The sequence below is a fragment of the Ahaetulla prasina genome, chromosome 5, assembly GCF_028640845.1.
Source record: "Ahaetulla prasina isolate Xishuangbanna chromosome 5, ASM2864084v1, whole genome shotgun sequence".
NCBI lineage: Eukaryota > Metazoa > Chordata > Lepidosauria > Squamata > Colubridae > Ahaetulla > Ahaetulla prasina.
In genome coordinates, this window is record NC_080543.1 from 93,317,173 (window position 1) to 93,344,778 (window position 27,606).

The 27,606-nt window shown below is 36.3% G+C and overlaps 2 protein-coding genes across 10 annotated transcripts in view; one reads left to right on the forward strand and one right to left on the reverse strand.

The window, feature by feature from the left end:
- NIPA1 (NIPA magnesium transporter 1) overlaps positions 1 to 3,202 on the reverse strand; it is a 36,359-nt gene extending 33,157 nt beyond the window's left edge. For 2 of the 5 annotated variants that reach the window (XR_009155320.1, XM_058184939.1), the window contains exon 1: positions 42 to 3,202. The gene's annotated coding sequence lies outside the window, so the exon portion shown is untranslated. The remainder of the gene's footprint in view (positions 1 to 41) is intronic. The other 3 variants (XM_058184940.1, XM_058184941.1, XM_058184943.1) reach the window with 3 other exon arrangements.
- Positions 3,203 to 3,284: 82 nt separating this feature from the next.
- HERC2 (HECT and RLD domain containing E3 ubiquitin protein ligase 2) overlaps positions 3,285 to 27,606 on the forward strand; it is a 115,297-nt gene continuing 90,975 nt past the window's right edge. For 2 of the 5 annotated variants that reach the window (XM_058184924.1, XM_058184928.1), the window contains exons 1-10: positions 3,382 to 3,727; positions 4,600 to 4,699; positions 18,564 to 18,678; positions 20,060 to 20,197; positions 23,621 to 23,840; positions 24,499 to 24,599; positions 24,742 to 24,898; positions 25,816 to 25,926; positions 26,107 to 26,278; positions 27,064 to 27,237. In XM_058184924.1, coding sequence (XP_058040907.1) covers positions 4,628 to 4,699; positions 18,564 to 18,678; positions 20,060 to 20,197; positions 23,621 to 23,840; positions 24,499 to 24,599; positions 24,742 to 24,898; positions 25,816 to 25,926; positions 26,107 to 26,278; positions 27,064 to 27,237 — 1,260 coding nt within the window. In that variant the 5' untranslated portion in view covers positions 3,382 to 3,727; positions 4,600 to 4,627. Of the gene's footprint in view, positions 3,310 to 3,381; positions 3,728 to 4,599; positions 4,700 to 18,563; positions 18,679 to 20,059; positions 20,198 to 23,620; positions 23,841 to 24,498; positions 24,600 to 24,741; positions 24,899 to 25,815; positions 25,927 to 26,106; positions 26,279 to 27,063; positions 27,238 to 27,606 lie in introns of those variants that run through there. The other 3 variants (XM_058184925.1, XM_058184927.1, XM_058184926.1) reach the window with 3 other exon arrangements.

Consider the following 27,606-nt stretch of genomic DNA (forward strand, 5'->3'; position numbering starts at 1 on the left):
TGATATTGGAAACATGTTTGCTGTGATGATTCTAGACTTACATGGGACACTTCAAAAACGCAGTGGGCATTTTCAACTCTTCTCTGTAATTGGTCTTTGAGCCTCCCATATTATCGTTTCTCTCTCAATTGAACGGGTATAGGGAAATGATCTGGTGGAGGCAACAATGGAAACGAAAAATTAAGCTCAACATTTGTCTCACAAATGTTTCTGAATTCGAGTAAAAAAAAAACACACGAGGTAATAAAAACAGCATCTCAGGCAAAGAATTTTAATTTATGTAGCATTAGTTTAACATTACTTTGGTGTAAGTAACATTGCAAATGTATGTTGGTAATTACAGTGGTTAAGCTGGGAATGGGAATGGACACTAGACTGGGCTATATAGGAGAATAAGGTATATTTTAGGCTGAAACATCTAATTAGAATCTAATTAGATCTTGGAAGAAAAAAGATAGGTCAAGATTTATATGAACTCATACATTCTAGAAGTTCATGCAGTGAATTCAGATGCTATGTTAAACCATTTTTTAAAATTTTGGCTTAGTATGCTGTGTGAACCTATTCAGATGCATTAAAGTGTTAAATCATAACTTAATACATTATTCATCTGTATTAAAATATATCAAATAAGATATTTAAACATAATTAGCATTCTTGCTGTTCTCCTAGTTGTATTAATACAACGATGCCCATCTATTGTGTTTTTTTCTGAAAGCTCATTGCACAAATTTAGTCACTTAGTCCAATCCAAATGGATGGAGGAATAATTTTTGTGCTTGTTTTGAGCCCAGATGGGATGGCAATAGTCACATTGATTTCCTCTTCGTTACATGTTGCTTTTCCATTTTATTTTTCTAAAGGAAAATGTTGTGCAGGATTGAATCTTGATAGTGATAGAATATGCACATAGAGTATATTCTGAATGAATTTAAATGTCCAGGTTTAAATTAATGACATCATAGAAAAGAATTTGCTGATGATATAGCCAAAAAGGAAGATGAAATCACTATAAACTAGGATTTAGCAAGACAAGTGAAAGTGAAAACATAAAGAGTTTACTCTTAAGAGATGCTCAAGAGAGAATATAACAGCACTTTTCAAATATGTCAAAGGATGTCAGAAATAGGCCACATGTTTGTTCATCATTTTAGAACTGAATATTAGAAACAACTTTAACAGTAAGAATTATTTGAACTTCCCAGGAAGACAACATGTTGTTCTATATTGGATATGTTCAGATAGACATCTATTGGGAATGCTTTACTCCCCACTGTAAGGGGATAGAAATTGATGATCCAAATGTTTCCTTTCAACATATGATTCAATGTATAAGCATATGTGTGATTCAACATATAGAAAGGCCCAATGATGATCGATACAAAAATCCCTAGTTTTTGTATATTTACATTCATCCATCAACCTGGTAAAATTCTGTATTAGAAAGGGAAAACTAATTCTCACTAACTAGATTTAAGACTACTAAGGATAACTGGATGAAGGTTACTTTTAAGAGCAATATTTTTTAAAATAAATTATAAATTCATAAGAACAAAAATGTTTAGAATGCTTAAGTATATTTGGTTATACCCGAATAACCAAAGACCTACATACAAACACCTGCGAAAACCTCAGAAAACACACACACACACACACACACACACACACACACATATATATATATATTTGTTTTCTATATATATATAGCATTTTATTCTGGGAAAATGAAGAGCAACATGCATATTTTTAAAATTAGTAAATAAAAAATGCATTGCTTGTGTTTGATGTATCACACAAGCTATCTAGCAAGTTTTAATCAGTCCATCTTACTTCACTGAGTAACTGTGAGGGAAGATAAGGATACTTTCAATATAAGCCACCTTAAACTGCTGGAGGAAAGGTGGCATATACAGTACAATAACTACTCTTTTGGCATACTTTGGAATCTCTTAATTAGGGGATAATATTTACAAATGAAAAATGTTAAAAATACCTCACCAGAATTATGTAAATCATCCAGGCCAAAAGTATCTGAATAGGTTAAATCATGGCAACTGGACCAAAGTTTCACCAGAGGACAACCTTTCAAGGAAATCTCAAGTATGTTATGAAAAATAAATAGTTCTCATTATTCTGATGAGTGTAGGGAGAGAAATTTGAGGACTTAAATATTGTAAGACTGGAAATTGTTTTAACATTCAGAAGTGAGGGTGAGGAGAACATACTAATGGAATCATACATGCATTAAGATTCCACAGCCGGTTGAAGTCATACATATAAAACTTCAGATTAGGCATTGGAGAAAATATTTTAGCAGACAGTATCTCAAAGTACAATATTTCAGCGTAGAAAAAGTTGTCAAAAATACTTCCTTTCTAAAATATTCAGCTGACAGGCTAGATGAGAAAGTGCAGCTTGATTAGCAGACTCTACAGTTAAAAGGTGTATTTGGGTGATAATTGAGCTTATGGCAGTGACAGTGCCTGGAAGGCAAGCCTGATATGTGGGAGATACACAATCACGCAAAGCAGTATGCATGATTAAAAAAAATACATCTGTATCAACCTATTTAGCATTATCAATTTATCTTACTTGAGAGTTATGTCCATGCAATTGTCAAATAACAACAGCAAAACAAAAGATAAACGGTAGAAACTTCTTGAAAAGTGTTAACTTTCATGACTGATCACTAATAACATTCAATACATTCCAAACACACTTGCCAACTTCACAGTATCTTATCCCAAGTTTATGCGAGTGAAAAAAATGATCGCCACATAAAATACCACTGTATCGATCCCTGGGTTTTGTTATTTCAGAATTATACAAAACCCAGAGCGTAACATGCAACATTAATATAGCACTTTCTGAGTCAAAAGGCATGCTTCTGTCAGAAAGGCGATCCATATAAAGCGCATTCTTTCTGAGGCACTGCCTTAAGCGGCATTACCACTGCAATACGAAACACAAGACAAAGTGGCCGTTCAGTGGGTCTCTTGCAGCGGGGTGGAGAATGGATGAATCGATGGATGGAAAAAAAATAAGCAAAACTTAGGCCAACTTGGACTTAGCCCTTCTCTCCCTCTCCAGCCTCCCTCGGTGCCTTCCGCAGCGCCCTTTATATGCACAACGCAACCGGAGCTCTACGGAAAAACAGAAGCATCCGTGCCGAACCCTCTCTATGATCCTCTAAGGAAGACGAAGCGTCCCGCCTCCTCAGAGGAGATTGGTGGGAATCGGATCGCTGTACTGTTTCCTGATTGGTCCATAGGAGAAGCGAATCTTACTCCTCTATCCGGTTCGGCCGGGGTAGGTAGGTAGGTTGGTAGGTAGGTGGGAGGTGGGGGCCGGGGGGAAATTAGGTGCTGGGGGCGTGGGAGGTGGACGGGCCGGTCGGACAGGCGACAGACGCTGCGGGTTTAGCCGTCCCTTCCGCGAATAGGAGGCCCGACGGAGGCTGGCTGGGTAGCTGAGTGAGTGCGGGTGCAACCCCGCGATTTGGGGAGGGGGATCCGGGTGGCCAGAGGCCTCGCCTTCCCCACCCCCTTGAGTCGGGCCTCCCTCTGCATTGCCAAGGGAAGCGGAGGCTGGTGCATCTCTTTGGGGGGGGGAGGCGTATGGCGGAGGGGTGTCCTTGGATGTCAGAGGCAGCAACACCGTTGGAAAATACCCGATGCAGGCCAGGAGCTCATCCCAGATGAAAGCGCGAACGGGAGGCAGAGGAAAGGCATGAACGTGACTTTCATCCTAAGGAGCCTTTTTGGTTCATTATTATTATTTTTTTATGGGAGATTCAGGAGAATTTTTTGATTTGAATATTGAAGGCTAGTGTATCTGTCAATATCCGGAATGTTTCCAGAGTGTGGTGTGGTCTGTCTCCCCCTCCCCAGTTCTTCCGTAACAAAATAATTACAGGACAAGTGAAAAGGGTTCTCCAAAAATGTAAACACCGGTAACTGTTATTTTGCAGCTTTGGAGGTTGCTGTCCAAGATGGCACTTTTCTCTTCCCCTGCCACACGTGTGTGCTTTGGTTAGCAAAAAGATTTGCAGCTTAAAATAGATAGCAAAACAAAAAACCAACCCACCCAAAACCCGTGCATGATAATAATAGGTGCAGCCTCTCATTAACGTGAATTAGATTAGATGATGGGACTGGAGAATAGATACTGAGGATTGGTGGAGTTCTAGTGAAAGTGGTTTTAATTCTTTCAGGCATCACTTTTTCAGGATGAGCAGGGATGAATGGTTTGGTTTTTTGGCTTGCATAATTGTTAATTATTTATTTCATGCACCAATTACAAGCCTGAATGAGAGCAGCAGCAGCAGCTTCTGAAAATATAGTATGGTGCAATAGAAGGGGATGTTTTTCACTCTAGCTTTGGGAGGACTCTTGTGTGATATAAACAGACCTCTTGTCAACAGAGTACTAATGATCTTGTTTCCCTGCTTACAATATACTGTACTGGATTGCTGTAACTTGCTGTAGTGAATGGTTGTTAAGAAGCCATGACATCATCTGGGGAGAAAATGTGTGCAAATACACTTGAGTAGATTATTCTGTCACTCTTAGTAAAACATATGTACATATATATTGATAGGTTGCCAAGCTTAGCTGAAAAAGAGAAAATGTCTTCTGAATCCTTTTGTTTGGCTGCTCAGATTAGATTTGATTCCAAATGGCTGAAGACAGACTTACAGGTAAGAACTCCTCAATGCTTATATTTAATGGTTATGTAATATGACAGCTTTTGTTTTGAAAAGCAATGTTTTTGACAATTAAAAAAACCCTTGAGATTGAAATTAGCCTTTTCTATTAAAAATGACCTAATTTGCTCAGGAGAAATAATGAAAATTTACCTTTGTCATAGTCATATATTAAAAGTTGAATTGTATTAAATGTATTGTTCCTAAGAAAGTAGATTTAATAAGTCTATCAAATATTGTAATAGCTTGCTCTCTATAGATTTGAATATATGAAGGAACTGTATAGTCTTCCAGATTAACAGTAGGATAATAGAGTCAAAAAGTTACTTATTTTAATTTTGAAACATTATAATTATTTAAATTATGGACTTATTGGTTAAAAATGAAAGTGAGTAGGGATAGGTAGTCAATTGACCTTTGTACATTGTAAAACAAGAATGTGTCCAAAAGGAACTTCTCCTTTTTAAAAAAAGAAAAAAGAAAAGAAACTTGAACGAACACATAGTGTTTTCAGATTCTGCCAGACTATTTTATTTGGGTATGCTTCAGATAAACTGAAACTTGAAACATTTTAAATGTTCCAGATTTGATCAGGGTTTTGCTTGGTGCACTTCACTTTTCTCCCCCCTGTTGTATACGCCTGTGTACTAGCTCACCACCTCAACCGCAAGGATTTTGCATTATTGGTGGCCTCCAAGAAGAGATAGAAAAGGAAGCTGTTAACTAGTTTGTTATGCTGTACAGTGGTGGATAGTTAACTTGCTGATTTTCTTCAGCAACTTACTTTCTTTACTTCCCTTCAGCTGCAGCAGCACATGTCCTTGCTTTCATGTCTAGCATACTAAACTAGTCTGCCTGCTGCTGCTCTGAACTCTGAAAAGCCAAGGCACTGCCTTCTGTAATTAAAGGAAGGTAGGGCAATGGGAAGGTGGTAGATACACTGTGCTTGTAGCCATGGATTTTGATAGAGGCAGCTATTCTACTAATACGTTTTCTCCAAGTTTCTGCTAGTTTGTTACTTCTCCTTAGTTGCTGTATACTGCTGTGTACTCTTGTTATATTCTTTACCCTCTCCCATATAAGAGACTTCACACTTTTATATAGAATGTACAATACAGGTAGTCCTCAACTTATGACCATGACTGAGCCAAAAATTTATGTTGCTAAGTGAGAAATTTGCTAGGTGAGTTTTGTCCAATTTTACAACTTTCCTTGCTCCATTTGTTAAGTGAATTAATAGAACAGAACAGAACAGAACAGAATAGAATAGAATAGAATAGAATTTTTTTGGTTGGCCAAGTGTGATTGGATACACAAGAAATTTGTTTTGGTGCATATGCTCTCAATGTACATAAAAGAAAAGATATGTTCATCAAGAATCATAAGGTACAACACTTAATGATAGTCATAGGGTACAAATAAGCAATCAGGAAACAATATCAATATAAATCGTAAGGATACAAGCAACAAAGTTACAGTCATACAGTCAAAAGTGGAAGGAGATGGGGCATGGGAACAATGAGAAGATTAATAGTAGTGCAGACTTAGTAAATAGTTTGACAGTGTTGAGGGAATTATTTGTTTAGTAGAGTGATGGCATTTGGGAAAAAACGGTTCTTGTCTCTAGTGGTTCTCTATAGTATCGTTTTGAGGGTAGGAGTTGAAACAATTTATGTCCAGGATGCGAGGGGTCTGTAAATATTTTCACAGCCCTCTTTTTAACTCGTGCAGTATGCACGTCCTCAATGGAAGGCAGGTTGGTAGCAACTGTTTTTTCTGCATTTCTAATTATCCTCTGTGTCTGTCTTGTTGGGTTGCAGAACCAAACCAGACAGTTACAGAGGTGCAGATGACAGATTCAATAATTTCTCTGTAGAACTGTATCAGCAGCTCCTTGGGCAGTTTGAGCTTTCTGAGTTGGCGCTTTCTGAGTTACTAATTAAATTAGTAATATGGTTGTTAAATGAATCTGAATTCCCCATTGCAAAAGATTGCAAAAGAGGATCATATGACTCCGGGGCACTGCAATTGTCATAAATGTGACTCAGTTGTCAAGTAATCGAATCTAAATCAGGTAACCGGGGGGTGTGTGTGTGCTGCAAAGGTTGTAAATGTGAAAAATGGTCATAAGTCACTTTTTTCAGTGCCCTTGTAACTTTGAGCAGTCACTAAATGAACTGTTGTAAGTCGAGGACTACCTGTATACTTTGTCAGTTCTGTGTCTGGAAAAAAAATGTGTGTTTCAGTTCAGACATGGACTAGCCATAATTAGTTGTCGAATGCATGGATACTTTTGCAAATTGTAATATCTGACATCGGAGGTATCATTTTAGCCTTTATAGGACTGGCGGTTTCCTTAACACTTCTGGAGATATTCTTACTTATTTTTGTGATTTCTATATGTAGGAAAAGTGAAATGACTGGAAGGAAAAGTGAAATGACTGGAAATACAAATATGATAATGCATTGTGTGTGTGTGTATGTGTATTCAGATACAAGCTTGGATTGGATTGATTTGTTGCCATTTAGAAATCTTTGTATTTTAATTATTTTAATAGTTAATGACAAAGAATCAACAAGTGATTGGTTCACACATTATAGCCTGTATTTTTAAAAACCATAATATATTGATTAAACCATAGTAGCTTGATTTATACATTGCAGTAAGCCACTATGGGTAGATTCACGTATCATGGTTAACAAATTGTATTGTGGTTTATATCAGGCAAATATGTAATCAGGCTAAGCTACAATTTAATTTAACTTAACATTAAGCCTGTTTTTCTGATTGAGGATCAGTGCAGAATGTTTAAATTCCTTTCTATGGATGGAACAGTTTCGGTTTTAGTTTTCTTTCTTGTGTTTTCTTTTTTTTTACTTCTCCTCATAGTGTGAATTATAGCAGGTTGATCAGGTGAGTTTTACTGTTTATTTATGGATATATTGTGAAGATGCTCGCCTCCCACTCGGAAGGTTGAGAGTTCAATCCTAGGTAGCGACAGATGTTTCTTTTCTAGGGCACAAAGAAAAAAAAATCTGCTGTAAACGCTCAGCTCCATCTGGTTGCCCAAATTCTGCACCGAAGTAAGGGATTGCAGGGTCATAAAAAGGGAGAGTTGGTGGATATATTATACTTTTGAGATGTCCATATTGTACTTTTGGGGTGTCTCCGTTTTACAACTCTGGTAGTTGTTAGAGGAACTGCAGAGACTTTACATATGTACATTTCATAATGTTTCGTTAGTTCCATGTTTTCTTAAATAGGAGAAATGTATTTTATTCCAATAAGGAATATTAGTTTTCTTTCAAGTTAAAAGAGTGTAAGAATCTATATGCTAACTATGTTTCAGGTTTTATTTTTTTAGAATACAAAAAAATTCCAGTATCATCCATACTCTTAAGTCTTTATACATATTTTGTATATAATCTCCAAATTCCAAGGCTAAGGCCAATATAACATTGCCATGGAAATTAAGAGGACATGGAGCCCATCTTCAAAGATCAATTGCTGCATGTTGCATAAAACAGAATTATGAAATATTTTCAGTAGTTTGAACAAATGATAGTGTTAGAGCCATGGTCAATGGCAGTTAAGCTTGAAACATGCAAGTAGTTTATACATTAGCTATAGAGTTTGGCTCTTAAATCAGAGAGTAAAACAGTATTCTTTTGGTTCTTAGCTAAAATCAGGTAGCTTTTCGTTCATAGATTTTGTAAGATGAAGTTTTTTTTTCCTAGTTAATTTTATTAGTTAATACTATGGGATCTTCTGGTTTTCTTCTGTAAATATAGTGTTAATGTGTGGGAAATCTAGTGAGATTTGTTCATACATAGGGTAAACTGAGGTGAATTCAAAAGAGTTTTCTAGCTATTAAGCATGACAGTCTGTAATGAGAAAAGTTATTTTAATAGAGACAGGGCTTAAAACTTTTACTAGTAAAATGAACTTGGGAAAAACTAGGTATTTGTTTAGAACTTTCTGTATTTGCATGATCTTATCATAATATGTGCATATTAGCAACCCAGATGCTACACTTTCCATTTATTTAAATGAATAAATAATAACTGGGTGGAGTATATTTTACCATAATGTAACTGAATGAATCTGTTGCTAGTTTGGATGAATTAGAAAATATTGTAGCTGATGCATTATCTGGGGCTACACACACTCTCCTAAGATCTAGATATTTTTAATGAACTAATAGGCTTGCTGAGTTCCATGTATTGTCTAGATGCCTAAGCACTAGAAGTAATAAATAAATCCTATCAATAAATAAACAAAGCAGTGGAAGATTATATATAATGGCTTTGATATTGAGCAGCAGTTCCATGTCTCCATTACTGGCACCCAATCTCACCTAGAATTAATCTTGTTATAAGAGCACACAATAGATTTAAGCTTAATGTTAACTGCTCCAATCTTGATTGCAGAAAATATGACTTCAGTAATAGAGTTGTTAATACTTGGAATACACTACCTGACTCTGTGGTCTCTTCCCAATATCCCCAAAACTTTAACCAAAAACTGTCTACTATTGACCTCACCCATTCCTAAGAGGTCTGTAAGGGGCGTGCATAAGAGCACAAGCGTGCCTACCGTTCCTGTCCTATTGTTTCCTCCCATTATATCCAATTAATATAGTTATTACATACTTATGTTTATATATATGTTTATATATTGTATAGTTATTTCATGCTTATGCTTAAATAAATAAATAAATAGATAGATAGATAGATAGATGGATAGATAGATAGTGTTGAAAGAGGACTAGTACTTTCAGCCCAATTCTTATATACCAAAACATTTTACTAATAAAGTATAGCCCAATTTAAATGGGATTGGGATTTGCATATATTGGATATGGAATATTTTTGGTCTTCTCTAAAAGCACTTGTTAATGCTCTATAACTTTTTTAAATATAAAATTAAATAAGATTTTAATGTATAAAACACTCGAGAAAAATTAGCATAAGAATATTTCATCTATTTTCTGAAAATAAACTTAATTCATTTTGCTGAATATTTGTGGTTTCCGTTTTGAAGGTTTTAATGCAGGAGCATACTGAACGTTAATATGACTTACATTGTAATTCAATGTTGTATCTTGAATGATTTAAGGTCAGAGAACAGAAGAAAGTCAGTGACTGCATTTATGCTTGACATTCAGAAGGTCTTGGCTTCAGTACTGGGCATTTGCAGTTAAACATGGATTAAATAGTTGATATTGTAATCAAAAAAGTTTATTGCATATACATTTAAGGGACTATTGTCAATAGATACATTGTCATGCATGGACATATTATGACAATTTAAGAATAAATTCCTGTGCTCTAAATTATACCAAGGTACTCTAAGCTGGTTGTTAAATAAGTACCAATTGTTGGTCATATACATCATAGTAGTATAAGTCATTCCAAAGAAACACTGATATAGTTTACAACCTATGAACTTGTAACAATACTTTCTATTCTTTGGTTTCAGCTTATTCAGTACATTTAATGGGGATATGGAAGACTTGGCTTTGGAGTTCCTAGCAGTTATTCTTATTTACAAATTATTTGGTCTGTTTCTGTGGAAATGAAGAGGACAGTTGAACTTCCCTATTCTTCTTAGTTCTGCAATTAAATACTTCAAAACTTTATTAAAGACTAAGCTGTAAATTGACTTAATTCACTGTTGATAGGAATTATCTAAATCTTGTATCAGGAATGCTTAAAATTAATTTATCGGTTTAACATTTTTATTGAGTTATAAGATAAAATAAGATACAAAATACAAAAGTAAATAGGAGAATGATGGGGAGGAAGAGGGGAAGAGAAGTGAGGAAGGGTAGGAAAAAAGAAACATTAACTTCTGACTCTCTCTGTTGCAGTAAAATATGGCATTAACATCAAATCACAACTTCTTGTTTTTTTATAATAATATAAACAAGCCATTTCTATAAAGATCAATCTAATTGGTAAAACCCAAAATCAAAGTTTCATTCTTTTCCACTTCAAGCACAAATGGAATGTTTAAAATTCATTTAATAAATTTACTAGTTTTTTTAAAATAAAAAGTTTCAATAAATTCAGTTTTTTTGGCTAGGAAATGAGGCAGCATTCTTTACACTTGTTAGCTAAAGCTGTCTTTTCCTTTACATCTTTTGTAAGGTATTGCTAATTTTTTAAAAATTAAATAGTACTGTTTAAACCTTAAAACATTTTCACAAAATTGTAAAAATGAAATTTAGTTTATGTTGAAATAAATGTTTGGTGTTCCCAACGTGGAACAGTTTTTTTAAACATTTTGCATGTATTATATATAATACTGTGAACTTTCGTAACTCTTTTTTTCAGTTTTTCCACTTGTTGGGGATGGGTGGGGAAGTTGAGATAAAAGAGCCATTGAGGGAAAATAAAAGGGTTTTTCCATGTATTTTCTGCCCCCCCCCTTCTCTAGGTCTTCACATTTCACAACTCAGTATGAAAAACAACTATAAAACAGTTTACAGCTTTAAAAGTACTTCTCTTTTAGAGGACAATTTAGGATTTATGCATTTATTGATATGCCACTATCTGTTGAAATGAGGACCCAAGCTTAGTTTTAGCATCATGTAAGTGGCATTATGTGTACTAAAATCCTACACCGTATGGTTATTTATAGTATAGCTTCTGTGCACATTTTCCCATGGTCATCAGTGCCAAATGTCATCTTATTCAGAAGAGAGAAACTAGTATGTTGTAATATTAATTGCCATGTAATTAGTTCTCACTTTTTTCTATATGGTTTTATTTATTTATTGAGGAATGACACCAGCTTATAGTAACATGCCTGTGTATGAACCATCATAGAGTGGAACACATGAATAGGTGCAAACTGGTACTGGATGTGTTTACATTTCATCATTGATTGATTGATTGATTATGTGCCATCAAGTTGGTGTTGACTCTTAGTGACCACACACATATACTATAGGAGAATCAACTCCTAATGTATTTCATAGTGTCATATAGCAGATAGGTGACTACCTGAAAGATATGTGAGAGAAGAAACCATTATTTTAGCAATAACTGTTCCAGACAAAGTTCCCTGTTTTCAGCAATAGGCAGGAAAGACATCTCTTATATTTGGGATGCATTTTGAGATGGGAAATAATAACACCATGAGATACTGAGATGCAAAAAAAAATGGTTGCAAGTAGCATATGAATGGATGCAGATAGGGCCAAGAAAGGAAATTCTTTAGATGTTTGTATTTTTGCTGTTTCCCACTAGATTGCAGCATGACACTCATATGTTTAATGCATAGTTTTTGAATTGCATATATCTTACATGACCTTTTAGTGTGTCAGGTTATAAAAATCAAAAGCAAGTTTACCATAGCTGTTCAGACAATCTGGTAACTTAATTCTGTTGAAAGATCAAGTTCACTGAGAGAAGATATCCAAACATTATTTTGAAAGAATTTAAAAACGGCTAAAGTAATATATCTATTACTTATTATTATTAGCCTATTTAGCTTATATGCAGAGCCGCATCATGAGAAAGGCGGGGCTGGATGAATCAAAAGTTGGAATTAAGATTGCCGGGAGAAATATCAACAACCTCAGATATGCAGATGATACCACTCTAATGGTAGAAAGAGAAGAGGAACTAAAAAGCCTTTTGATGCAGGTGAAGGAGGAAAGTGCAAAAGTTGGCCTGAAACTCAACATTAAGAAAACTAAGATCGCATTCGGCCCTCTCAATTCCTGGCAGATAGATGGGGAAGAAATGGAGATAATGACAGATTTTATTTTCCTGGGCTCCAAGATCATTGTAGATGGGGACTGCAGCCAAGAAATTAAAAGAATTGCTCCTGGGGAAGAAATCTATGGCAAATCTAAACAGTGTACTAAAAAACAGAGACATCACCCTGCCAACAAAAGTGCGTATAGTCAAGGCTATGGTTTTCCCAGTTGCAATGTTTAGCTGTGAAAGTTTGGACCATAAGAACGGCTGAGCGCCAAAGAATTGAGGCCTTTGAACTCTGGTGCTGGAGAAGACTCCTGCAAGTCCCTTGGACTGCAGGGCGAACAAACAAGTCAGTCCCAGAGGAGATCAACCCTGACTGCTCTTTAGAAGGCCAGATCCTGAAGATAGAACTGAAATACTTTGGCCACCTAATGAGAAGGAAGGACTCACTGGAGAAGAGCCTAATGCTGGGAAAGATTGAGGGCAAAAGAAGAAGGGGACGACAGAGAATTAAGTGGCTGGATGGAATCACTGAAGCAGTAGGCGTGAGCTTAAATGGACTCCAGAGGATGGTAGAGGATAGGAAGGCCTTGAGGAATGTTGTCCATGGGGTTGCGATGGGTCGGACACGACTTCGCAACTAACAACAAATTAATGTATCACCTTGAGTATATATTTTCTTTGAATATATTACTGTAAATAGAACATATGTAGACTATATTCCGTAGGGAAACAATTCAGTCCTGGAATTATATTTTTCCCCTCAAACGTCCTGGATATTTCTCAATGCTATCCTCTATTATTTAAGAAACATTTAAGTCTGGGGAAAAACTGATGCTTGAAAAAGAATGGAATTCTAGTCTTCAGGAGCCAAATTGCTCATACATATGATGTGTAAAGCATCAAGAATTAAAATTCATGGAGGTAGCAATGGGTAACTTGTTTAGTATCACAACAAAACAAGATTAATTTGCATGCTTTGTAGCTGCTGCTTAATTTTGTGAGTGCTTTGAGTATATTCCATAAGCGAGCAAGAGCAATTATGCCTCATCTTTTTGAGTTGCACTTGGAAATATAAAATCTTCCTAAATCAAACAAAAGGAACTCTAAATAAATACAAGACATAAAATAATCTGTGAATATGCTTCTTCATGCTGAGTTCATTGATAAGCTACATTCTAAAATGAAATATTACTGATCGCCTTTCCCTCATTTTTTGTTGTAAGAGAATGTTTTTCTGAGTTGATCTTCTATACACAGCCTGTGAATTCAATTGATGCACATAGATATGCTTCTACTTTAATATGTTCTTGGGGTTTCTTTAAAATGGATGTTATATTATGGAGACTCTAAATTAGTGTGCATGTTTGGCGTTTATAAAATGATATGGAAGGTATTTTATAATTATTCTGGAGAGCCTCTGATGAAGTTAATTGGGTGTGATGATCATCAACATTTCAATTTGGAGAATAGCTGGTTTTGAAGGACTTGGTGAAATTCTTTGTGAAAATAGATACAAATGCATTTGTTCACTCAAGCCTTTCCCTAAAACAATTTTATTTCCCTATGCTGGGTTATTAATTTTAATTTTTAATTTTTTAATATTTAGTATTTGAGGGGTTGCCACAAAGAGGATGGGGTTAACTTATTTTCCAAAGCACCAGAGGGAAGGCCAAGAAACAGTGGATAGAAACTAACATGGAATTAGAAACTTTCTAACAGTAAGAGAATTGACCAGTGGAATAGCTTGCCATCAGAAGTTGTGGCTGCTTCATCACTGGAGGTTTTTAAGAAGAGACTGGACAGTCACTTGTCTGAAATGATATAGGGTCTCCTGCTTGAGCATGGGGTTTGACTAGAATACCTCTAAGACCTTCCAGCTCTATTCTGATTGAATATTGGTACCATAAATGGTTATGCTGATGTTATTAGTTGGCTATAGCACTTGCATTGTATCTTCGTTGGCCAAATTGAAAAGATTGTGCCATTAAAGATTATCTTTACATATAAATAATTAGAAAATGTTCACTTTGGAATATTTGATTCTAATACGCTATTTGCTAGTGAATGGCTTATGATTTTTATTTTAAAAAGTCATTTTGAAAATAGAATACGGGTTGTTGATGCACAAGTACTTGTTTAGTGACAGTTCAAAATTACAGTGCCACTGAAAAAAGTGACTTTTGATCATTTTCCCCATTTACAACCATTGCAGCATCCCCGTGGTCACATGGATCAAAACTCAGACACTTGGCAATTGGCATATATTTATGGTGGTTGCAGTATTGGGAGGTTAGACGATCACCTTTTTGATAAGACAGCCTTGTCACTTCTGTGTAAACAATGACACACATTAATATGAAATTCTAATGCCTGTTCTCAAAAGAAATACACACACACACACACACACACACACACACACACACACACACAAACAAACAGACACACACATCTATACATTATACATCATTTTAGCCATTGTCTAGCCACTGCAGAATGAAGGCCTCTTCTGCATGTTTCCAACCCATACAGTCCTGAGCTTTCTTTTGCCAATTGGGCCTACAATACTTGCTGATGTCATCGATCATCTTGTTTTCGGTCTCTTTTGTAGATGCTTTTTATCAAGTGGAATCCATTCTATGACTGCCGTGGTCCACCTGCCATCAGTTTTTCTTGCTACGTTTCCAGCCCATTTCCATTGCAATTTTTTTTACTCTCTTGATGATATCATATATTTTCATTTGTTCTCTAATCTATGTGCAAGTCATTGTATTTTGGAATGTTAAGCATGTATCTTTCCATGGCTCATAGCTTTTGTATCAATTGTGAGGTTAGTGTCCACGTTTCACTGGCATATGTTAGAGCAGGTAGCACATACTGATTGAAAACTTTTCTTTTCAGGCATAGGGGTACGTTGTACTTGGAAATTATACTTAGCTTGCCAAATGCCTGTCAACCACATTTAACACATTGTTCAATTTTCTTTATTGTTTCACCTTCCATTGAGATCCATTGGCCAAGGTATATGTAGTGATCTGCTGTGTCTAGTTCTTCAGATATAAAAAAAAAAATCTTTCTTTGGTGAATTCATTAAACATAAACTGACTCTTTTCAGGTTTATTTTTAAGCCAAATGGTTCTCTTGCTTTGTGCAACTCTTGTATGTGTCTTTGTTGCTCTTCTGGGTCTTGTGAGAAGAGATGAATACCATCTGCAAATCTTAAGTGACTTAAATAGGCTCCTTTGATTTTTATTCCATCTTTTGCCCAATCTGTTTTCAAAGTATTTTTTCAAGGCAGGTTGAGAAAAGGATAGGTGATATTGTATCACCTTGTGGTACACCTCGTTCTATGTTGATTTCCACTTTAAGACCATTAAGGGAAATTGTTGCCATTGTTTTTAAATATGTTAATTGTAGTACATTTATGTAAGCAGTGTCTACGACTTGGTTGAGCAATGCATTAGTGATTGCTTATTGGGTGATGGTTCTTTAAATCATCTTGTTTCTTGTGTATAAGAATCACTTCAGCATATTTTCATGCATGAGGTATTTTTTCTTTTTTCAGGCATCTCAGTTTTGCTAGTATCTTGTGTAAACTGTTACCACCAGCTTTCAGCATTTCAACCGTAACACATTCATTCCTGGAGCTTTGCCATTTTTCATTGATTTTATGACACTTGATACGTCCTCCTCTAGGATATCTGGCATTTCCTCTTTTGTGGGTGTACACATACACATACATTAATCACAGTCCATTTTGAAGACATAATGTAAAAAAGAGTCTTGAGAGTTAATGAGGTTGATACTATATGGTACAAAGCTATTACAGAATATAGTCTTTCTGTTTCAGAAAGTAAGAAGCCTCCTCCCAGAAGGCAACAAAGAAAACCGGTCATAGAGAGGATGTGTAGCATCCTTGACAATACTGCGGACTCTGGTCAAGCAGTGCTTATATGTCATGTCCCGGAGAAGGAAGTGAACTTCCAATAATCTTTTCTGCTATCCTCACCACTTTCTGCATAGCCTTCCTGTTTGAAACAGTAATATTTCCAAACCAAACAGTAATATAATACTACAGAGTGCTTTCAATTATCCTGTAGAAAGTGCTAAGGACAGGGGAAGGAAGATGTGCTCGTCTCATATGATGCAGAAAATGTAGGCACTGCTGTGTCTGCTTCATATGATGCAGAAAAGGCAGGCACTGCTATGCCCAATTCAGCAGTCTCACTCTTGAGTGACTAAGCCAACCTACTTGTTAGCTGCACACCCAGAAACTTAATACTACTAACCACCTCCACAGTTGAATCACTAATACACAGAATTGTATGACACTGCCTGCCTTTTCTGAAATCAACGATGATCTGTCTTATTTTTCCTACATTTAAAACCAAGCTGGTCTTATTACACCAGTCCACCAAACTACCTCATCCCTGTAAACATCCACAATGTCATCCTGAATAAGGCCCACTATTGTAGTATCATCTGCATACGTCCCAATATTGTTGGTAGCAAATCTTGCACAACAATCATGAGTCAACAGGGAGAACAATAATGGACTTAGGACAAAGCCCTGAGATGAAGTTGTGCCCAAGAAAATGGAGTTAGAAATATTAGCCCCAACTGCCATATACGGGGGCCTATCAGAGAAAATCAAGAATTCAGTTGCATAAAGGAGTAATAAAGCCTAAAAATCCCGGTTTGCCTACTAAATGCTAAGGAATGATCGTGCTAAAGTCAACAACCAGCATTTGCACATGAGTAGTTCTTTCCTCTAAGTGCGCCAAGCACAGATGGAGAACAGAGAAATAGCATCCTCTATGGAGTGGTTCGCCTGGTAAGCAAACTGAATTGAGTCAAATGCTGGAGGGAGGCTCTAATAAAACCCTTTATCAGCCTTTCAAAACATTTCATAATGATGGACATAAGTGCAGCTAGACAATAATGTACTTAGGCACTGGCAAAATAATTGCAGTCTTAAAACATGTAGGGACTACTTCCTGCTGCAATGAAAGATTGAAAATATCTGTAAGAACACAAGACAACTCATCTGCGCACTCCCTAAGAACTTGCCCAGGGCCTGCCTCTTTCCAAATAATAACTTTCCACAGCGTCCTCCAGGTAGAGGTAACGTCAAAACTAAGCATTTGCTTCTCAGGATGAGGCACAACTTTCCTTGCAGGGGTACTATTTGATGTTTCAAATCTTCCAAAAAATGTGTTCAGCTGATTTAAAAACTCTGTGTTACTGTTACAACATGATGGAATCACCTTATAGCCTTTTGCGACCTTCTGACAAGCAACGTGGGGAAGCCAGATTACTTAACAACCATATTACTAATTTAACAACTGCAGTGTCTCACTTAACAAATTGTGGCAAGAAAGTTTGTAAAATGGGGCAAAATTCACTTAACTCTCTTGCTTAGCAAGGGAAATTTTGGCCTCGCTTGTGGTTGTAATCAAAAATTACCTATAATAGATTTTTTTTTAAAAAAGTATTAAGCAATTAAGAGAGGTGCTTCTGATTTATTTTTTTAATTTGCATTTATATCCCGCCCTTCTCCGAAGACTCAGGACGGCTTACACTATGTCAAGCAATAGTCTTCATCCATTTGTATATTATATACAAAGTCAACTTATTGCCCCCAACAACCTGGGTCCTCATTTTACCTACCTTATAAAGGATGGCAGGCTGAGTCAACCTTGGGCCTGGTGGGGCTTGAACCTGCAGTAATTGCAAGCAGCTGCTGTTAATAACAGACTGCATTAGTCTGTTGAGCCACCAGAGGCCCTCTATTTTGTTCATTACATCGCTGGTGTGACCTCGAGCTGTGTAAGACTGCGAATGAAAAATTCTGATCTTGAGTATACCAAAGATTCTTGATTTTTTTCCCCTTTGGCATGCAATATATTAAAGTGCTTTTGAAGGTCTCCTTTTTATATATGAGCTGTTCTTAAGCTTGTATTAGGAGTATCCTTTGAGAAACATATAATATGCACTTTGAATTGAATGAATTATTTAGTATGGGCCTGAGATTATTTTTGTAATAGTTACGTTTTAAGATTTATTTTAAGAATTGAGTATTAAACATGTTCTGTTTGTAATAACTGTAAAAAGCAGACAATCAGTATTTTTTTTCTTAAAGCTTGCATTTACCAGAGATGGACTCTGTGGTCTTTGGAATGAAATGGTCAAAGATGGAGAAATTGTATATACTGGAATAGAAGTTACCCAAAGTGGTGAAACATCTCCACGAAAAGGTAAATTTTCTTAGATTAAATATGGGCAAGTCAAAGCTTAAGGGCTACATACAGGCCTTGAATCTGTTTTTGTCGCCCTTGAATATTCCTCTTACCAGAATAATAATAAATTGATTCAGTTTATCTTCATTTTAAAGTGAGAGTTACACAATATTTGAAGTAAACCCTAAAATAAACATAGTCCTGTAATAAGTCTTCCCTTCTCAAAGCCAGGATTAAAACAACAACTACCTGCATTTAGAGTATGTGTCAGATCTGCCTGCTTTGCATGGTGACTCTGCTCACAAGGGCCCTTGGCTTCCCCAAATGTAAAGTGTAGGTGTAGCACCATTCCCAAGAGGTTGCTCTAACTTCCACATTTATGATATGGATAATGTTTTTGTTTATTAATGAAGCTATTTCCCAATGTATATTGCTGCTTTTGAAATAAGCATAAGAGATTTATCAGAATATAATAATGCTTGAAAATATGGGGTAGGAAAAATATTAAGGAATAGTATTTGGACAATAATTAATATAAAGCAGTTTTTTAAAAAAAAAAAACTAGAGCTCTGAGTCAACAAAATTGACTCAGTGTTTGACTAAATGAATTATGAATTCAACATTTTTTGTTTAGTGCTAGACCCGAATAAACACAAAGCTTTTTTGTACACAACTGAACGATAAATTTTCTTCATTTCAGCCACATAATAAAGGATAGTGAAGAGGAGTTATGTTGAAGCTATTTTAAACAATTCTAAACCAGAGAGTCCTTACCATTTTCTACTCACCTTACATGAAAAAATAGTCACAATCTAATTTTTCAAAACAGTACTTGTCACAGTTTTTCTGTACTGTTCTCTCTCTAAAATTTCAGATTGGGCAGCCACAAAAATAATTAAAAGAAATTTGACTTTCCATAATTATATGTGGTAATACATCCCCAAAATGTTAACCATTTCAGTTATGATATGTTAATACAGTATCTTGCAGCTCAGTTTAGAGATGAAAAAACAAACCGTTGACACTAAGCAACTCTTGATTAAAATGTGCAAAGAAATAAACTCTATGTAAAACATAAAAGTTAAATAAATGGGGGAAGGTTTAATAAAGTAGTTTGTGTGCGAAGTAAATATTGATTTTCAGAACATGGTTAACAGTGCAATACAGATTTTTAAGTAGAAGAGTAATGGCTTTGTCAAGTGAAAGTGGCGATGAGGCACCAGTGGCAGTTAAGTTTCTTCTGCCTCTCCTGCCTCCCCATGCAAGGCTGATATTAGAGTGAATATGAGGACACAGAATAAGCTTTTGAACACTTTGACGGACACTCTTAGATGCGAAAGTAATTGTGTTAAAAAAGGAGATTTTCATAGTTGTATTTGTGGTTTCTAAAATTCTATAGATGAAAGCACTGAAGGCCAAACTGGATCAAAGAAAGAAGATCAGAATGACAAAGAGAGGAAAGATGAGGATGATACACCACCACCTACCTACAGAGCTAAATCAATCGTTGAAAGTTGGATTTGGGGAAAACAACCAGGTAATATCTTTTTAAAAAATGGAACTTAAATAAGATAATTCCGCCTCTCCTTTTACTGAAGATGTTCTGCTAATTTAAGCAGTCAATTTAATATGTATTTTGTTTTCAATAATATAGTAAATACTACAGTCATATAAATTATTAAATACTTTCCGGGAAATGAGTTCTGGGACATTAGTAGAATGAACCTAGAATCTTGGCTGAGACAGGAAACGTGGTCTCTGATTTTAAAGCAACATTTCTTCTCTATTTTGTGGTATCCACTGGCTTTCAATAATTTTTGTGGCAATTGTATAGAAAGACCTTGCTAACAAAATTGGTTACTCATTTGGAAGCTGAGCATTTTATTTCCATGATAAATTTGTACAAGCAGAAAAGTATCTCTTGTTTCTTTTGTTGCTGCTATTGTTACATATTAAACTAGGAATTCACTCAAATGACCAACTAGTTCCACGGAAACATTGTGAGCTATTACCTTGTAGCCAAGAAAGTATCAAATTCTAAGATGATAGCTTGATAGCCACTTGTTTAAGAAATTTGTTAACACAGGTAGTCTTCAGATTACAATGGCAATTCAGATGGAGCTTCCACCACTAAGCGATGCAGTCATAAAGCATGATGCATTGTGATAGCATTGCTTAGTGACAGAAATCATAGCAGTCCTACCATAACATCCAGACCATGCAGATTATTAATTGGGAAAAGGTGGGAGTCCCAGGTGAGCTGGCCAGTGAGTGCATGGCAGTAATGGGTGCTGCTAAAGACAGACACTTAGAAGTGCAGATGGGTATGTGGAAGTCACTGGACGGGGTGGTTGGGGTGCTATGAGTAAGTACTCCAAAATGCAGGCCGGTGAAAAAGTGGCAGGAATGACTTCTGACCTCCTGCTAGCTTCCCTATTGACATTACTTGTGGAAAGCCAAAAGGGAATATCGGAAATCACAGTTGTATGATTGCATCTTGCTATGACATCATAATCACAAGTAGGCACCAAGTGCCTGGTTTGCAATCATGTGGTTGTGAAAGATATAACCTTACAGACTGTCGTAAGTCCCGCTTGTTCATCACCGTCATAACTTTTACTAGGTGGTGAATGAATGGTCATAATTCAAGAAATACTTGTATTTATTATAGCTTAAAAAGATTGTTATGTTATTTAAATGATAGCTCTTCCTGTGCATCCAGATTAAACAGACCTAGAATAGATTAATTAAATGAAAAGAGATTTAAATTAGTGTGGTCCCATACCTTTATCTATTTGTATTCTGTTATTACTCATGGTTAAAATAATATAAAAGTTGGCTGTGTGTCTTTTGGACTAAGTCACCTCACAAGATTGTCATGTAAAAATGGATTGAAGATAAATATCCATGTGTTTAGTAGAGGAGAATTCAGGAAGGGAAGGTGTGATATCTGCATATACATACATATACGTATCAGTGGTGGGTTGCTACTGGTTGGCCCCAGCTTGGATGAACCGGTAGTGGCGCGAAGCTCCGCCCACCAACCTGGACATCTCTGTACATGCGCAGAAGCTTCTGTACATGTAAAGAAGCATTGCGCGAGCATGCAAGCAAACCGATAGCGGCCGAAATCGAAAGCCACTACTGATGCGTATCCCTGGAGTTGCTGAAAAAAACTAAATGTTGCTAGTCTTGAGAGTCTCAAATAATATTTTGCAACATTTTCTCTTCATAGTGACCTCTGTAAATTTATAAAATATTGTCTACACAGCATATGGAGAATCAATAGAAATAAAAAATAGTCTGTTCTTAGTTTAAGCAACATAAGTTTCCTGCACATACCTGAGAGGCAATACTATTACAGAAAACTGGCTTGTAAATGGCTATGTGCAGCACTATATTATGTTTATTTACATAATACGGTTACTGTCATAAGCCAGCTTGCTAGATTCTGTTATGTGGTTAAATTTTACTGGCTGTTTTGAAACATCCCCTTTAGTAGCCTTACATCAATGTTTATGTTTACTAAATCAAATTCAACAAAAATCTTATATACTTCCAGTTTAGAATATGTAGACCTCAATTTACAACCATTTGTTCAGTAACTGTTGAAAGTTACGAAGGGGCTGAATGAGTGGTGGTTAGGACCAGTCCTCAGAAATCTGACCATCTCACAATCCTGTGGTCATGTGCTTGGCAACCTTTGCAGTTATGACTGCGATTTGCTATTTTCCCTGCCAGCTTTCTGGCTTCCCTGCCAGAAAGTCAGTGGGGAAGCCAGCTGGAACATTCACAAGTTGCTGGTGTAACTCTACTTGTGCACACTCCCCCAGCCTCCCTGTGCTTGTGTTGTGTTAGACATTTGCAAACACTTAGGCAGCCTTCCCCTCCCTCATAGTTTTGTGCAGTCTTGCTCACCCTTTCTGAACCTTACCATAACTCTCTCACACACCCTCATCCATCCTTCCTAAGCATCTCTGCACCGCCTTTGCACTCTCTCCCATCCAATAGCAGGCACTTACCTGCCTGCAAGTCTGCTTGCAAGTTGCCTGGAACTTGCAACTTCCTGCCAGCCTCCCCATTGATTTGGTTGTTGGAAGCTGGCAGGAAGTTGCTTCACCTCATGACTGTATGGTTTGGTTAACAATGGCAACTCGGACTGCAGAGGTTGCCTTAGCTAAACCATGTACTTGCACTTTATGACAGCATTACTTAGTGACAGAAATTACAGGCCAATTTACTGTTGTAAATTGAAGATTATTTGTTGCTATTTATGTACCTTATCTCTTCATTAAGTTAAGTCATTAATAGGTGTCCTGTGTCAAGTCTGATAGGATTGCAACAGATGCAGTTGCAGGTAGAATGGATTCCTAATGAATCTGAAACTTTTCTTTGTAGGAGCTCTCTCGTTTGTAGGAGGAGAGCTGTGCTAGTTTGTGGTAGTCAAAAAAGCTGAAGGAGTTCCTATCTTTTCAGACTGACAAACGTTATTAGAAGGCATAAGCTTTCATGTGTTGCAGCTCACATCATCTGATGCAGATGTAGACTGATGTAGGATTTAAACTACAGGATGAGTAGCTAAGGTTCTTTAAAAATCCTGAGCAATTGTTATTTGATCTGCAAAAGATTTAGCAAAATTTGGTTAATTGTTGTTGAATTGTGAAAATAAGTCTGAGACAATTGAGGATTTTTTAATAGTTGACTACTGACATTACATAGTAACTTTCAGAATCTGAAATGAATGAATGATTAGTACAAAAATAGGAGAATGTCTTATTTCTGAAATAGAAATTAGATAAATTCAATAATAACTCTTAACAAGAAACCCTTCCCAAAATACTTATTTAACATTCATCCCTGTTAGATTTTTGTTATATTATTAACTATGAACATAGTTCTATAATTCAAAGCTGTAGTTTTATACATTTTGCTAAGTGCATTGCTGTCATGTTTGTTATAGATGTCAACGAACTGAAAGACTGCCTTTATATATTAGTAAAAGAGCAACAGGTTCTAGCTAAGAAGACTGCTACCACAACTCTCTCTGCTCTCAGGCTGAAACAGAGGCTTGCTATATTAGAACGCTACTTTATCGCATTAAATAGGAGCATTCTTCTTGAGAATGTCAAGGTGAAGCGGAAAAGCAGCACTATCCCATTGCCCATGGTGGATAAGAAAAGGTAAAAGCTTGATGAAAGAAATCCATTCTGTTCTTCTCCACATAACCCAGTTCCATCCTAAAATAATATCATTAGGATTTTGTTTCTGTACATGGTACAGGTAGTCCTCGACTTACGAGCACAATTGAGCCCCAAATTTCTGTTGTTAAGCAAGATATTTGTTAAGTGAGTGTTGCCCATTTTATGATCTGCAGTTGTTAAGTTAGTAACATGGTTTTTAGGTGAATCTGGCTTCCCCATTGATTTTGCTTGTCAGAAGGTTGTAAAAGGCAATCAGATGACCTTGGGATTCTGCAACCATCATAAATATGAGTCAGTTGCCAAGTATCTGAATTTTGATGATCCAGGGGGATGCTGCCATGGTTATAAGTGTGAAAAATGGTCACAAGTCACTTTTTTCAGTGCTGTTGTAACTTCCATCGGTCACTAAATGAACTTTTGTAAATAGAGGACTAACTGTAGCAATTTTTGTTTTACATGGAAGATGAATTCTTCTGAAGCTTAGGTCAGAATGATAATACCAGAAACACCTATTTATTGTTTATACCTTTTGAGGCGGTTGGGTTTGAATCCTGGTTTTAAGATTTTTTTGGGGGGGAGGAGGGAAGGTTTGCTTAGGATTTAAGCAAGAGATAATTCCTCAATTTCTCTCTTGTAGCCCTAGATCTGTAAGCAAAGGTGTTGAAGGTCTTGCCCGAGTAGGATCCAGAGCGGCTCTTTCGTTTGCCTTTGCATTCCTACGGCGAGCTTGGAGATCAGGTATAAGTTACAGGTTGAGTACTGCATAACTGCCCTAAATTTGCAGATAGTTTTGGTGAAAAAAACCCCAAATTCTTCAATCGCCCCTGTTTTCACATGCTGTGAAAATATCTACGACAGCTAAAACACATTGCATTTGTAGGTGAGGATGCAGATCTTTGCAGTGAATTATTACAAGAATCTCTAGATGCGCTGCGAGCCCTATCAGAAGCATCCTTGTTTGACGAAGGAACAGTATCCTCTGTATGGTTGGAAGTTGTGGAAAGAGCAACTAAATTTCTAAGGTCTGTTGTAACTGGGTAAGTTTTCAAAATACTGTTTGAGCTTGGTCCATGTTTTAACACAAATCGTGTTCCTGAAACATGATTTTGAGCATGACCATCATTTTTCTTCTGCCTGCCTGCCTGCCTGCCTGCCTGCCTGCCTGCCTGCCTGCCTGCCTGCCTTCCTTCCTTCCTTCCTTCCTTCCTTCCTTCCTTCCTTCCTTCCTTCCTTCCTTCCTTCCTTCCTTCCTTCCTTCCTTCCTTCCTTTTTGGAATAAGTTGGAGTAGGCAATTTACTATTTTTCATATGGGTTGAAGAGCCTAATAAATCATCCTTCCTAGCCAGGGTGGCATTTGATAAATATTGGAATTATAATCCAGAACATTTAAAACAGCCTCACCATTTGTAGAGGCGAAAGAGTCACATTGATAAATTAAAAATAATTATGGGCTGCAAAGGAACATGTTCCTCAAGTAGCTGTTTGATGGTTAGTGAAGTGGTAGCAGTGTTAGAGCTGACTGTGAGGCATTGGAGATGCTTGGCAATGTACTTTTCAGAATGGTAAATTTGTTCACTTTTTAAAGGCTGTTGTTCAGGCCTGATTTAAAGAGTAATAGACTTCCTACTCAAAAACAACCTGGAATTAAATACTTGGATATCATTTTACTGCTTTAAAAATAGTAGCATAAGGAATGTGAACTCTCTGATTTACATTTCTTTTTGTTTTGTTTATATTTATATCATGAACATATACATTAAATGAGAGTCAGCATAATAGTAGTGTTGTATGATTATTTATAAAGAAATTGGAAAAATAGAACGAACAGGATGACCAAATGATATTTTGATATTTTAGAGAAAATATTGGTTAATAGGATAGTGGGGTTCAAAATTCTGTACTGTGTATATGTGGCTGTGTTTGTAAGTAAGTATATTTCTGCTTTTAAAATAGAGACATTCATGGAGCTCCAGGTTTAAAAGGCTCAGGAAGCATTCCACTGCAAGACCAGCACTTAGCACTTGCTATATTACTGGAATTAGCTGTTCAGAGAGGCACGCTGAGGTAAATCCTTTAAGAGATCTTTCATTGCAGAATCCAGCATCATTTGAATATAATAGTTTCTGGGAACATTTTATATTTGTTTCTGTGTGAAGGGAAGTGCTTGAAAAAAAGTGAGAGAAATAGAAGTGACAAGATTTATTCCTCCATGCCTTCAATTTAGTCTCAATTCTTTTTTTCCAGCCAAATGTTGTCTGCTGTGATACTATTGCTTCAACTCTGGGATAGTGGAACAAGAGAAACAGATAATGAACGCTCAGCACAGGGAACCAGTGCCCCACTCCTTCCTTTGTTACAGAGATTTCAGAATATAATTTGTAACAAAGAGATGAATAATACAGAAGAAGAAATTCAGGTTTGTACTTCAGTGCTTCTATTTAGACTACAAGCATGGTTTTGTACATTTGTGGAACTGTAAGTATGCATGCATGCATGTATGTATGTATGTATGCATGTATGTACAAAAAGTATAGAACCGGCTTCTCGCTAGTGATCTCATAAATATAAAAATACAATAATACACTTTGGGAAAAAAACATACTGTAACCAAAAAACTTATCACATAGTCAAAATCCCATACATGCCAGCTTCAGTTAACAACCTGGTTCTATGGAGAAAGTCAAGTTTTCTGGAAGACTAACATCTAGATCATAACGGGGATCTGTTCCATTGGGCAAGTACCATGACTGAGAAGTACAATTATTTTGCTGAAAATAATTATACTTCAAATTGATAATTGTGGGACCTATTTTAAATTGCATTTTCTGTATCTCTATAAATTCCCTGAATTATTTTTAATTTCTGAATGCAGTAGAAATGAAATGCAGGGAAATGAAAGTTGAAATAATTCTGTAGTTATTGTTGTAATACGAAAACTGGCATTATTGTGTATATCACTGTTAGTTCTGATGAACAGTTCTGTGTACTAAATCTATGATCTGGCTAAGATGATGCCCAAGCAGTCAGTTGGATATTTTTGGTAAAATATTGTATAAATCTTGCTAATTACATGTGGAACTGTCAAAATCTATAACTCACTATAATGTATCTTCTTGTTAAAAATGTTTAGCTCTTTAATATGTGGCTTTAAACAGGTATTACCTAAGATAATGGATTTAAATTTTATTGTGTTTATGTTAGATGTTGGCTTATCCACTAAGTCCAAATGAAAACTTCCTAAGATACCTAATACTGCCACAGGACAATGAGCTAGCAATTGATTTAAGACAAACAGCGGTTGTGGTTATGGCTCACCTGGATCGCCTAGCCACTCCCTGCATGCCCCCACAGTGCAGCTCTCCAACATCTCATAAGGTAACGTACAGCAAATTGGATAAATTAAACTGGGGATGTGCTAAAGCTTATGTAAATGGCTTTATCTGTAATGGATTTTTAAACTTTGCCCTACTGCCTCTGTGCCATGCCATAAATTGCCATGCCATAAATTGCCATGGTACATCTCGGTTCAAGAGCAGTTAATCATGCAGTCTTGTGGATTCTGGATTCCTTGTTTGATGTGGGTTAGGGTCCTTTGACTTTTGGTAGATTTTGTAATTGCTAGATTATAGAAGAACTGTCCAATCTTTTAGATTCTTCTCACAAAAATTAAATCAAATTAACAAAGTCCAGGTACTGTCACTTATTCAAGTTTATCTAAATATCTTCCTGAAGTCTGTTTAGTTG